Raw genomic sequence first — 13831 nt, forward strand, 5'->3', positions numbered from 1 at the left:
ACTATTAAAAATCCAGTATTGATTCATTTTAATTCCTATTAAACCCTCTTTTATAAATTTAAATATTATGGAGTAATATTTATATGTATTTTTATCAATTCTTTCCGTTGAATCTTATGTTTTGAAAACTGAACTGGATACTGAACCGGTCTCACAATATGTTACTGGTCGGATCGGTTGGATCGGAGTTGAACCGGGTTTTAACTACATATATATTTATCAAATTAATACAAAAGGAATTTTAACTTACACGTAATATGAGTTTAAGAATAATAATTTTAATATCAATTATTCAAAATAAAACCAAATTCTAACACAAACACCATAATCTACATATTAAGTTTGAACACATTAAGTTATTATAAAATGCTAATCATCATTATTTTCCTTTTATTATCTTTGTTCTAATAAAAAAAATCCATAATACACTATTCTAATACTACGTAGTTATACTAATCTTTGAGTCACAGATTATGACCATGCTCAATAAAAAGATAAATAAATTTATAAAATGTTAAAATGATCATAAAATGGAAATACCAAACACGTGGTGAAAGTGTGAAGCATCATATATTATATGTACCACACTACCAAAAAAACTCAATACATCCACACACACAACCATACACACTAACAAACATATACAGTCACACACTCATAAACACACAGTCCCTCACACCCTTTTGATTCTATATTATTATAGATCACTTTCCACTTTTTATTATTATGGATATAGACTTAGATTTCCGTCGACATCTTTAACTTCAATTAGTGGGTAGCGACGGCGGTGGAGCTGTAGTGGTGGATGATCGGATGAAGATATACGATGGCTAGGGTTTGTTTTTCATTTTTTTCAAACTTTGTGGTCTCTGAAGAGTGAAATCAATGAATAGCTCGGCCATAGCTCCAATCGTGATGAAAAAAGAAAAGGGATTTAAGTGTTTGACTAAGCGTTGACCGGTTTACACCAGTTTAAACGCCCTTCCGGTTCGATCTGACAGTCCCGGTTCAAGCGGTTTGCAGCGGTTCAGTTCCACTCATCCAACCGGTGTTGATTGGACCGGATTTCTCAAAAAGGCGGTCCAACCGCGGTCCGATCGGTTGGACCGGCCGGTTTGAAAACATTGCATACATATCTTGTCTTCATCTTGCTAGCACGAAAGAACAGCCATCTTTTTTCATCTTTCTTTTTGTTCTTGCTCATATTATAATACCATTAAGACTTTCAAATTATGTTTTTTTTTTTTTCATTCACATGTGAAATGATATAAAAAGGTATGTTGTAGAAGAAACTTTTTTTAAAAAACTTTCAGAATAGCGTTTATGTGAACTTATGAATGAATATGTTCACGTTTTTGTTCACATGTTAACAAATGGGTACTTATAAGGTTTTGAAAAAAACTTTCTTTTGCAACATATATTTTTATAACGTTTCACATGTGAATGAACAAAAAAAACATGTGATTCAATACATAATTTAATAGTTTTCAAGGTTCTTAAAAAAAATGAGTTCTCAAAATAAGGGTTTCCATACCATTAAACCATTTCTTCTTCTTATATTTTGTACTCGCATTTTGTACTATAACGAGATAGTGCCCGCGCGTTGTGGTGGGGAGATGATAGAGGTGATAGGTCAAGTTGTAGAGTGTGATACCCAAATGCCTTAGCCGTACGGGCACCGCCATCAGATTTAAAAATTTATCGAAAGTATATTCAATGACATCTCTAATGAAAGAACATGAAATTTTAAGAACACCCATATAATTTTTATAAATTATCAACATACGGTTTTTGAGATAAAAGATTTTGAATGAATTAGAGGAATAAAATGATATATGGATGAGAGAGAAAAATATTAGTGGTTGAGATTTAAAGAGAGATGAAAAGATGAATTGTTGAAATTTAAGGGTATTATAAGTATATTAGGTAGAGATGTTTAAATTAGTGAATAAAGAAGAAGAGTAATTTAGGTAGTTCAAATTATTATTTTTTTTTTAAAAAAAAGGTAAAATACATTATAAGAAAGTATTAGTTATTAGATATATGCTGATAGATTCTCCGTCGACCATCATATGTTCATATATGCTGGCTCGAAATAATAATCTTGTCTCAAGCATAGTACGGGTCCTCGTAAATCATTCCTAAGAAATTTTGATGTACAAAATTGGGTAGTCACGGTGATCCATCAAGTTTTGGGTTGACATATATATAAAAAAAATAACAAAAAACAAAACAGTTGTTAATATCTACACGTATTAATACAGAATTAATGAGGCCCATAAAAGAGCCCAACAAAGATGAATTATAAATGATTACATGTATATAGTGTTAAGAAAATATAAATTACTAGCAGTCAAGGAATCGGTAGTTGTATTGGCTTTTTTTAGTAATCAACCAAGAAAATTGAGTTGACAAACCAACCAAGTTGTAGGTTCATGTAGAAAGGTTAGGTTCATGTCTCATGACAAAAATGTGTAAATGGTTAAGTTTCGTAATCGTTGAGATATTTGTCTTTCAAAATAAACAAGACCCATATAAGATATTTATATGGGAGATGATACAGTTAGCTATCACATATCTCGTTGTCTTATTGTTTTTTTAGACTGTTCATGTAATTGTATTTTGGTGACTAGCCTTGCTAGTTTACCCTTTATTTTTATAATAAATTATGTTGTTTTTTTATAAGAAAAAAAAGTTAGATACCATAACAATATACAGTTTGCAATAAAAAATTATATAATCTGATAAATAAATCGAATGTTGCAATATTTGTATAGTTATATCACCTCCAATATTTTATTAGATACCTGAGATGAGTTATAGTCTTACGTAATGCAAACCACTGGGTTGCTAGCCCAGTGGCCACCGCCCCCTTCACAAGGGATATAAGAGTTTGTAAGACGCGGGTTCGAATCTTGGCGCAACCCAGTATTCGTTATTCCCACCTATTCCCTGGGGAAGTCACCGGGATGCCAATATGTGGTAGTGTGGCATGGTACCCAAAAAGATACAAGGAGTTAAGTGGTTCCCTCCCAATTACCATTTTTTTTTTTTTAGTCTTATATAATGCGGTAATGGGATAAGTTTTTTATTTTTTTAGTGAAAAATAACATCTAATTACTTTAACATACAATTGTTATCATTTTAAGGACATACATATGTATAATAAGCAACGACAATATCATAAGGAAACAAATTAAGTGCTTCTATGAAGTTGCTCTATTAATATCAATCGTAGAGATTAAACTTTACAATGTGTGATTATATAAGGTGGGACTGAATGGGAGCGACTTCATGAATATTATTCTTGACATCCATTTGCGGATCATCCTGATTACATTTAAAAACACATTTACAACGAAAGTATGGTAAGCATTCTCCTTGTGAATCAGATCCATGTTCCGAATGGCATACATCTTCACATTCCTTCTTATGACATTTAAATATAATGTAGATGTTATAACAAAGATCTTGTTCTTGGGCCATATGAAACTCCAGACCTACAAATACATATAGTCAACACGTAACTTTAAAATTAATATGGAAGGTGATAAATTTACCATGCTTTTTGATTTTTACGCACTAGTGACTTATTTGCTTTGCTATAAAAGTAATAAATTACTAGCACGTTACCCGCGTAATGCGGCGGTGGTTATGACGGCGACGGTGTGGTAGTGGAGGCGACTGTTGGTGGTAGAGGCGACGTCGAGTGGTGTAGATAATTGATTATGTAAAGAATTAATGCAAATATTTTAAAAGTTAAAGGACCCATAGTGTAATTAACCCATTAAAGGCATTTTAGACAATTTCCGTCATGTAACTTAATGGAGGTTATTTTCTCTATAATATAGTATAAATGATTAAAAAAAAAGTCAAAAATTTGTGATACTTATATCTCTTATTAAATAATTATATTTTATTTTGGAAAATGATAAATTCTCCTAACCACTTTTATTTTATATCAATCATGAGGGGAAACAATTATGGTAAAATAAAAAAACACATCGATAATATGATGTAATAGTTTTATTACTTGGATATGATGCCTATTAAAATCAATTAATTAAATTATTTCTAGATGCAGATTATAACTTATAGCAAACTGTTAACATAAGAAAAGAATAATTAAGGGAGTCAAACCTTTACCTATTGTCATGAGAGAAAGGAAAAATGTGACAAAAATCAATGACTTTTTCATGATGATAATGTCGTTTAGCACTTTAGCATATGTGTAAGGTAATTTGCATATACTTATATGGAAAGAGAGATCAAATAAAGTTCCATTTATTTACATTTGCATTTACTGTTGAAATTAATTAATACAACATGTAACAGAAAAAGAAATACATTGTTCAAAACATAGTTATTAGTTTTTTTTTGAAAGGTAACTTTTATTCACACGGCCCTCCCCACCAACTAGTGGGTTGGAAAACTATACAAACGCAATCTACAAAACAAAACTACACCGGTTTTTTCAGTTTATATTACAATGTTTCTTCCTATTTCTATACCAAAAGAAACCTATAGATCTTATGTTTTGAAAAATTCGTTCTGTGTTGATAACGCCATTATTGAATCTTTTTTCATTCCGCGCCTTCCATATGCACCAACAAGCAATGAACATAATGCACTTTATGGTTTCTTTCTCTTCCTTTCCTCTGCTTCCTTACTGATATATTTCGAACAAATCCTTAACTGAAAAAAGGAAAATGGGTGGAATTTTACACCAACTATTAACCCTTTGCCAAATATCCAACGCAGTCACACAGAAACAAAATTACAAAACTTACTATAAGTTTAAGTTTCATTTTTTTTAAATGTTGGATATAGTACTATAAATCTAAGTTTTTATTACTCGTAATTTACACTTAGTTTAAGTTTCATTTTTTTAAATGTTGGATATAGTACTACAAATTTAAGTTTTTATTACTCGTAATTCACACTTATTACTAAATTTTCCAATTTTTTCTTTGAATGGTCAAATGAAAATTTTTGATAAAAAAAGTATTACACCTACAACATAAAGAAAATGTACCTTGCATTCTTGCAATATAGGCGTAGCCTCGGCTAACCAACTTAAACTCCAGTAGCCAGTGATATATTTTAAATCTACCATCTGGGTCTCGGGGTGGGTTTACCCAAGGTCTCAGGTTTGAGCCTTGGGGTTGTTATCTCAAAAGAATTTTTCATGAGGAAGAAATTGGATGTCCAGAAAATCTTTGGTTAAAATTGATTTCAACACGTCTGAATCGAAACTTACTTAACAAAAAAAAAAGCTTTAGCCATTTACACATCAGTACTAAACGGGTCGGATTAAAAATAAAATAATACAGTAAACTTTTAGCTAAATTAACTAGAATAATACCCGTGCATAGCTCGGGTTAAACATAATAGATGTCTTTAATAAATTACATTTAAATTAAACATAGCTAAATAGCAACTCAAATAGAATCTAATATCCACATGTTATCTTGTACTCCATTTATGTTCAATATATCAACTTTATTACTCTTAATTATAAGGAATACAAATTTATACTGAAAAATGCTCATACCGCTTGTGTCAAAGTCAATCTTATAATCTTAAGACAATATAGGTTAGGTCCGTTTATGCTTGATCTAATTATCAGTTATGGATGTTTCTTTTTTTGTAAAATAGTTAAATGTTCAAAAAAACTTTAGTCTACCTTTTGAAATATTTAGAATTTTCATAACTTGCATGTATTAATCAATATACCAAATTGAAATAGAAAGAAAAGACATACAAGTGGACAATAGTTCATCCCACCTAATAATCTATCTATACTTCTTAATAAAACAAACAAAACTTTTCTTCTTTAAACCTTTTAAGCTTTAAAAAACCCATAGTTAAATAATTAATCTATATACCTAATTAAACTTCTTTAAACTTTTTTAAACTCTTCTTTAAACTTTTTTAAACTTTTCTTCTTTAAACTTCTTTAAACTTTTTAAGCTTTATTTTATAATTAATCTATATACCTAATTAAAATACCCTTAATTAAATAATTTTTCACATCAATTCTTCATCTATTAAAACTGATTTTATATCAATTAACTTTTTAATAATAACCACACCGCCACCACCCCGTCGCCACAATTACCACACCGCTACCATCGTCTCCGGATCACATAGGCTTTGTCTAAGAATAATAAAAAAGAAAGTAATAAATACTCCTATAACAACCTAAAAATCCTCCTAACTAAATCAACGAACTAAATTAAACACCCGGAGAAATGATAAAAATCTATTAAGAAAAATAAGAATTTAATATTTACCAAAGCTTCTTTTCTTTTCAACTGCTCTGTATATTTTTTTTTTCAACTCTCCTTTCTTTTTACTTGTCCTAGAAACATAAAAGAAAAAGCAAAATCTCCTTTCAACATTGGATAATAACACACACGCGAAAGTGGTTATTGGAAAAATTCGTTTATCTGCTTAGAAACGGTTGTTGGTGTCGTCTTCTCCATGCATATGATTGGAAATACTCTTTATTGCCATCACGTTGATCGGAAAACGTAACCACCGAAATTCTTCGTAATCACTGTTGTGATCAAGGCATCAAGCACTTCGTGGGTCAGATTATAGTATTAACAAATCATTGTTCCATTTTGAGGTATTAATTTTGTCTAGATATATATATTTAAGATGTTTTCGACATCGACTTCAAATTAATATCCAGGAGTAACTACCCATCCCATATTAAATGACTTTTAAATATGAGTTTTTGTTGCTTATCTTGTTTTATTTTTATCCATGTTTATATTATAAGAGTAGCTACCTATCCGTGATTTATTCATGTTGTTTACTCCATATAACTGTAAATAACTAAAAACCATGAGACTTTTGGATAAGTTGCAAACAAATTAGCACGTTTCATTCTCCAGCATAACTATTCGAAGTAAAATTTCTGCTAAAACTGAGGGGATTTAGTTAGTGTGGTGCTAGTAAATTTTAACATGTTTCTATTATCTACTTAACAATATTACCGTTTTAATTGGAGAGTTTATACGGCTGGGATCAAAAGTAAATTCAATTGGATGATCAGGATTTAATATTAATAAGACTCACCGGTGGCAATATATATATATAATAAATAAAATAAAAGAACACTAAAAAAATCCATTGTAAGGGAAAAAATAAAATAAAATAAAAAAAAATCTATCGGTCTCTTGTTTGTTATGTGTTTGCCGCCAGCTTCAAAAAGATCAAACCCTAATTAAGCTGCTCAATTCACAAAATAATAGTAATTATTGATTAAAAATACTCAGAAATTAAGAATGCAAGAAAGGTCAGAAGAAGAAGAGATGGTGACACCAGGTGAAATATTGGGGAAAGGAACTGATTTAATACCAGGAAAGGGAGCATACTTGTCACGTGACAACCACAACACTGTTTACGCTTCTCTCACCGGCCGCCGCTCTCTCATTCCTCCCCCACCCGATTCTCCAGACCAGGTCTATTCATACATATACATATATTTATATGTATAGATATATATCGTTATAGTTTATATATTTATATACAATAATAACAAAACTCAATCCTGCTACACAGTAACTGCTTCGAGAAAGACCTCTGGCAATATATTTATATTTTTGTGATATCTACATACTTGCATATTATATGTTGCTTCAAACTTCCGTGGCATATTTTTGGATATTTTTTAGTGTGCGTAGAATTCGGTGATGTTGAATTATGAGGTAGAGATGAATTAAGTTGTTACTAGACAAATGTCCGCGCGATGTGGCGGTGGTAGCGGCGTAACAGTGTGATTATTAATGTAAAACTAATTGATACTCCATATAAAAGAGGTAGTGTAAGCACTTTAGTAGTTGAGGGAAAGAAATATATGTTGTAAATAATTTTATTATAGGTATATTAGGTGCCTAGGTGGAGATATTTAAATTATGAATAAATGACAAGGGTATTTTGTGGTTATCAACTACTTAAATTTGAAAAAATTAGAGGGTGTAAGTGCTTTATAATGTAGTATATATATATATATGTATATATATATAAGGGGTAGAGATCCAGAGAGAAGGTTCTTAAGGAGAGAAGGGAGAGAAGGTTCGTTTTTTTATTTTTTTTAGCTTGTTTTTTTTTACTTTTATTCTTTTTTTCACTTTTCTTATTCTTTTTTTAATTAATTCAATCCATAAAAAAATTTTAAGACAACAACAACAACAACAGGACCCAATCCCTGCGCGGGGTATGGGGGAGGTAAGCTGTAGACAGTCTTACCTCTACACAAAGGTAGAGAGACTGCTTCCATAGGGATCTCCAGCCACAAAGGAGTGCAAGACGGAAAATGAGAAATGTTTAGAAAATCATACCTGTCTGCCGAGAATCTGAAAAGAAGAAATACCTGTCTGCTGGGTCCGGCTACTATGCGAGTCGAACGTTTATCACTCATGCGTCCTACCGATATCTTAGAAACATGTTTGACAATATAAGTACTAATACAAATACGAGCTTGACAATAAAAAATTTTTAAAAAATAAATAAAAATAAAAAATTTCTAACCCGAGTTAGTGAGTTATACATGTAAGGGTACGGTACGGGCTTCGCCCTTAAGGATATTAATAAGGGGTAGCTGGTAGGAGTGATAGGTCATAGAGGGTGATAGGTCATAGGGGGTGATCGGTGATGGGGTGATCTACCTAACAGGCTTCGCCCTTAGCTATTATGGCTCTGCCATAAGCCGAAAGGCTTCGCCTATAGCTTACGGGCTATGCCCTTTGAAAAAAAAATAATTTTTAAAACTTTTTTAAAATTTTTATATGGAATAAGTTAATTAAAGAGAGAATGAAAAATGTGAAAAAAAGAATAAAAGTCAAGAAAACAAGTTAATAAAAATAAAAAACGAACCTTGTCTTCCTTCTCTCCTTAAGGTACCTTCTCATTTGATCTCTATCCTATATGTAAGTATCATATGCAAAATTATATTGTTCAATAGAAAAGAAGAGCATAAATACATAATAAACAACTAACAGGATTAGTAGCGTGCTTCTTTACTTTGGTCATACACTTTAATGAGATCTTCGATGCTCTGTCTGCATCCTTGACTGGATAATTCATATCTTGCTTGATGAAATTGTGATTGGTGTGTCAATATGTACTTGATTTAATACATGTGGAACTTCGTGGAAGTCTTTCTCGTTAGTTAGCATGATGTTTTATACACTATCACCCATGTCTTTATCAACAAACCATGCTTGGAACCTTATATGAATTTTGTTAGATATTGAGCGGTAATACCACAATTTCCCATCCACGTGTAACAAGAGATATCTAGCCCGATTGCTAAAAAAAGTAACTGCTTTTCAATGTAAAGTACATAGAGCAAAATATACTTAGAATTTTTATCCATGAAAAGCTTCAACCTCTACCATACTGACAGTTGATGTAAGTTTTAAGTAATGATACTGGTGATACCGGTGAAGGCATAGTTTTCACATCAAATGGTGGCGGATGAAACTTGGCAGTTTCATCTTTTTCTCTTTCTAGGTATAGAATATCATTTGTACTTTGTAGGAAATGTAACTCCCTTCAGTTATTGGTACAAAGATAGAGAGAGAAATATGAAGTTGGTAATGCTAACCTCCATCTGCAATATGTGAACATGACGTTTAGGTGGTTGAAGCTGAAAGAAACAGTCATGGTAATTTCAGTTCAATTATTTTTATCCCATCTTTGTTATATGTACATTATGTTCCCAGTTAATGGCTCTTTTGAAACAACCCTGAGATCCACATTTTCATCCATACTGGATCTTAAAGAATAGGGCTATGCAATTTGAAGGGAATAAGCCAAATGATAAGAGTCATGGACGAACAAAGCGTCGAATGGAAGTTGCTATCTTCCACACAGGCTATTCGGACACCTGAGCTCATAGAGGTGTCTACTATATAGGTGACAAAATTCATATAAAATTTCCGATGGCAGGGGATGTTAATGGAAGCAAGAGTGCTACAGTAAAAGGATGTCCTAAACCGTCTAATAGGAGAATAGACTTCCATGTTTATCAAAGCAAGGGCATGTTGCCACAAACACAACTTCACCGATTAAAATCTGAAGCATGCCATCAGGGATGGATTTGTGAAGGTCAAAGAATAAGATCCCACTTTGACTATTGAAGTTTTTGATGATCATGTTAACTGCACTTTTAGTAAAAGTTAATTAATATCTCTATGTATTTTCAGCATATTGATTGTTTTGTATTATGTGATGTTTTTGTTTTACATCTTGGTTGCTATATTGAGTTCCCGGTCTTTCTACCATAGCACCATTTATCCTTCCTTTTTCATTGAAATATTGCTTTATGGTTCTCTTTTCCCTTTTGTTCTAATTTATTTATTCGAATAATATTCCAGAGGCCAATCGTTGAAGTGATTGGACACAAAGCCCATGGTCCTGTTCCCGAGCCAGGTTGTGTTGTTATTGCACGAGTAAGTATCTTTAGTATTATGCTCTCTTTGAAGGGAATTTTGGTCATATTTTAAACATCTCGTCTCTTTATCAAAAAATGCGTATGAAGAAAACCCAAATCTTCATCCTCAAATGTCGATCTAATGTATTTTCTTCCTACTTAGATTTTCACCACACAAAAAAATTCATATCACCTTCTGAAATCTCGATGATGAAACATTGAACTTGGTAAAGTATTGTATATTTCATTGTGTGTTTTAATCAGTAAGTACAGGCAATATAAATAGGATATATAATTACACTTTAGATCCCTATACATGTAGCTGATACATTAATGGTCTAATATGTCTAATAACAAGAATCAGAAACTTCTCAGACATATGCTGTTATGATGAGAATTTATAATCATAACACCATATATATATAGCAACTAAATCTATCTCTCATGACGAAAACAGATATTTTTTTTGCTTGATAGTTTTTGCTTCCAGATTAAAATGTTTTGAGTCCATGAGTTAGATTTATATATAAGTGGATGTGGTAAAATACTTGAAATAGGTAACAAAGGTGATGGCTAGGATGGCTTCAGCAGATATTATGTGTGTTGGTTCAAAATCAGTTCGAGAAAAGTTTTCTGGTATCATCAGGTAATCACCTAGTCTCAATCTCTTTTGGAGTGATCTAAAGAATCAACACTCTTTTTTAGAATTTAGTAGTGATTATATTTCACAAAGATGCATGCCTTTTTGTCCCACAATCAATCTGCATAGTCTAAATTCTGTAAACTTTTTATATGTTAAGGCAACAAGACGTCAGAGCAACCGAGATTGACAAAGTAGACATGCATACATCCTTCCGTCCTGGTGACATTGTGAAAGCTTCAGTCGTATCCTTTGTTTTATCTTTTTTTTTTCGCAAATCAATATCTGTATTTCTTTTTTTTTTCAGCAATGAACCATCGATATGTTGCAAATTTGCAATGTTGTCAATTTGTCTCGTTTTAACTTAATTTTTTGTCGATAAGATCTCTTTGGGAGATGCTCGTGCATATCATCTTTCTACTGCACAGAATGAGCTGGGTGTTGTATCAGCAGAAAGCATGGCAGGTAACAGCTCTTTTTCGCTTTATAAGTAGTTCTCTTCTAGCTTAATTTCATGGCAATGGTTCATAATGGGCATTATATGGTCAATTTTTAATTATTTGTTTTACATATGTCAATATGTGTGAGTTGAATGGGTAAGAACAAAACAAGTTACTGCTACAGCTTTAACTTTAAGTCCATAGCATTGATAACTGATAAGTTTCCAAATTAATCATTGATAGAAGATTAATTATGATAAGAAACATATTCTGATTATAAAAACAGTTTTTTTGCTTTATATATGATAGTTGCTTCTTTGATCATAATAGTCAGTGTCAACTTCAAGCCATTTACTTATGGGTGGGTTAATTTGGGATGTGTTTTTATTTTAAATGAGTTGATTGAATAGTCAAAACGGTTAATTCACCCAAAGGTTACTCTTAGATACATAAACAAGTGAAGGGGTTAAAGTTGTAACTCAGCTTAACTTAATGATTTTATGATTCAAAAAACAGTTAAGGGGTAGAAATGATTATCGGGCCAAAGTTAAGGAAATAAAACATTACTAACCCTTTAATGTTCTATAGTAATGATGTTTTTGTTATCATACTTGACTCTAATTATTTATATTTCGTGAGCCAACCAGCTTCAGTCCATTTTGCCATCTCTACACGCTTTAGGAACTAAAATACGGAGTAACTTACATTGCTAGCCAGTTTCTAATCTTGAAACAAACAAAAAAAGTGTTGTTGGTAAATGGATTTTCTGGTGCTGTTTTGTAGGGGGGACAATGGTTCCAATCAGTTGGACAGAGATGCAGTGTCCACTGACAGGCCAAATCGAGCAGAGAAAAGTTGCTAAAGTTGGAGCCTGAAATCTACATTTTTATGTCCAATCTCATTGCAAAAGCTTATCTATTTGGAAGATTAGCCCCATATGAATTGAGCCTTGAATCATCAATGGTTTGTTGTCAATGTTGGTAGACAGTTCTGTTACGGTTTGTATATGTAGTCTTTTAATAGTATGGAGATGCTACTCAGAACTAGATTTAAGGGCAAGTTTTTGTACCCTTCCCAATTTGATTAGAGTTTTATTTTTTCAGGCCTTATAAATTTAATTGATTGTTAGGCTTTTCGTTCCCCGACTTTATTATGGGTGTTTAGATTTCAGATTTGCTCTTTTGCAGTGGTTATTGTGACCTAAGAATCATAACCGAATGATTGGTAACATTATACTCTACTCTCATTCCTTGTTTACGACACATTATCCCTGGTAACCAGGTGGGCGAAATAGTTCTTTATGGGTCTTGAACGTTTCTTTTTTAACGGTTATTGAATGTTTTGATGTTTCTGACTATACTCTACGCTTTATTGTAGCATGACATAAAAAGAAGTCTGGTTGGTTATTGAATGTTTTGACGTTTAATGACACAATTGATTGATGTCTTGTTAACTTTATAGCTCAATAAAAACAGGTTAGGGTACAAAAAATTGGTTGGTCTGGGAAAAAAGTCCTTAGAATTGCCAACCAAGCGAATATTATACTTTGTATACAAATTCAAAAGGTTTTGTACATTATAGTAAATTTAACCTAAAATATAACTTTTTTGTTATGCCATTTGCTCTTCAAATTCTGAAGTTTGTGACATAGAAATATAGTATAATGAAAGAAAAACTTACCACACAAATGAGTTCGGTCCTATGAGTTTCGGTCCTTACTAAATGAGTCAAGATCTGTCTTCATTTAGTTTTGTCATTGACTTGTAATAAAAAGAAAAAAAAATAAAAAAACTTACAATACAAGATAAAATGGTTGGCTGTTATGTTGGCCACTTACTTCATGAATGTCTACTATGTGACCAACACGAAGAGATCCACCAACATTTGTTCTATGGAATGCACTTACTCTATACAAGTGTAAATCCCGATTAAAAAGCTTTCTAAGTTAAAGATTGTCCTTAACCTTTGGCAAGACAATAGCTTGAAATAGAAGTCGAAGAGCAAGGATATTATGGAATCATTAGTATTTAGTAGACTCGTTTTTTATGCATCGGCTTGCTTAATATGGTAAATAAAAGATAATAGACCACACGTTCACACTAAAAAAACCTCAACAGACAGTAAGTCAATTTTATCAATCGATACATGTATACATTTCATAAAACTTTTTTTCTCTTGGATTAAAATGAAATGAGAGTCTTCAATAAGCTAAAGAGCTACGGAAAATCCCTATCACACATCTATTCAAGAGCATAAGTGAATTCAACTCACGGGTAAGGAGAGACCGATCCTAACGACTTG

The 13831-nt window shown here is 31.9% G+C and overlaps 1 protein-coding gene across 1 annotated transcript; it reads left to right on the forward strand.

Moving 5' to 3' along the window:
• The first annotated feature begins 7168 nt into the window (after positions 1-7168).
• On the forward strand, positions 7169-12881 carry LOC122588594 (exosome complex component CSL4). Its single transcript, XM_043760737.1, has 6 exons — positions 7169-7475; positions 10395-10469; positions 11008-11096; positions 11251-11335; positions 11474-11555; positions 12314-12881. Exons 1-6 carry the CDS (start codon positions 7299-7301, stop codon positions 12403-12405), a joined length of 600 nt encoding a protein of 199 aa, XP_043616672.1. The 5' UTR covers positions 7169-7298; the 3' UTR covers positions 12406-12881.
• The last annotated feature ends 950 nt before the right edge of the window (positions 12882-13831 follow it).

This window comes from Erigeron canadensis, chromosome 2, assembly GCF_010389155.1.
Source record: "Erigeron canadensis isolate Cc75 chromosome 2, C_canadensis_v1, whole genome shotgun sequence".
In the NCBI taxonomy this organism is placed as follows: domain Eukaryota; kingdom Viridiplantae; phylum Streptophyta; class Magnoliopsida; order Asterales; family Asteraceae; genus Erigeron; species Erigeron canadensis.

Bases quoted from the DNA above. Each gene is read 5' to 3' on its own strand.
- LOC122588594 (XM_043760737.1), top strand. From the start codon at position 7,299: ATGCAAGAAAGGTCAGAAGAAGAAGAGATGGTGACACCAGGTGAAATA. The intron at 7,476-10,394 runs GTCTATTCATAC...ATAATATTCCAG, and splicing joins CACCCGATTCTCCAGACCAG to AGGCCAATCGTTGAAGTGAT. The intron at 10,470-11,007 runs GTAAGTATCTTT...TACTTGAAATAG, and splicing joins GTTGTGTTGTTATTGCACGA to GTAACAAAGGTGATGGCTAG.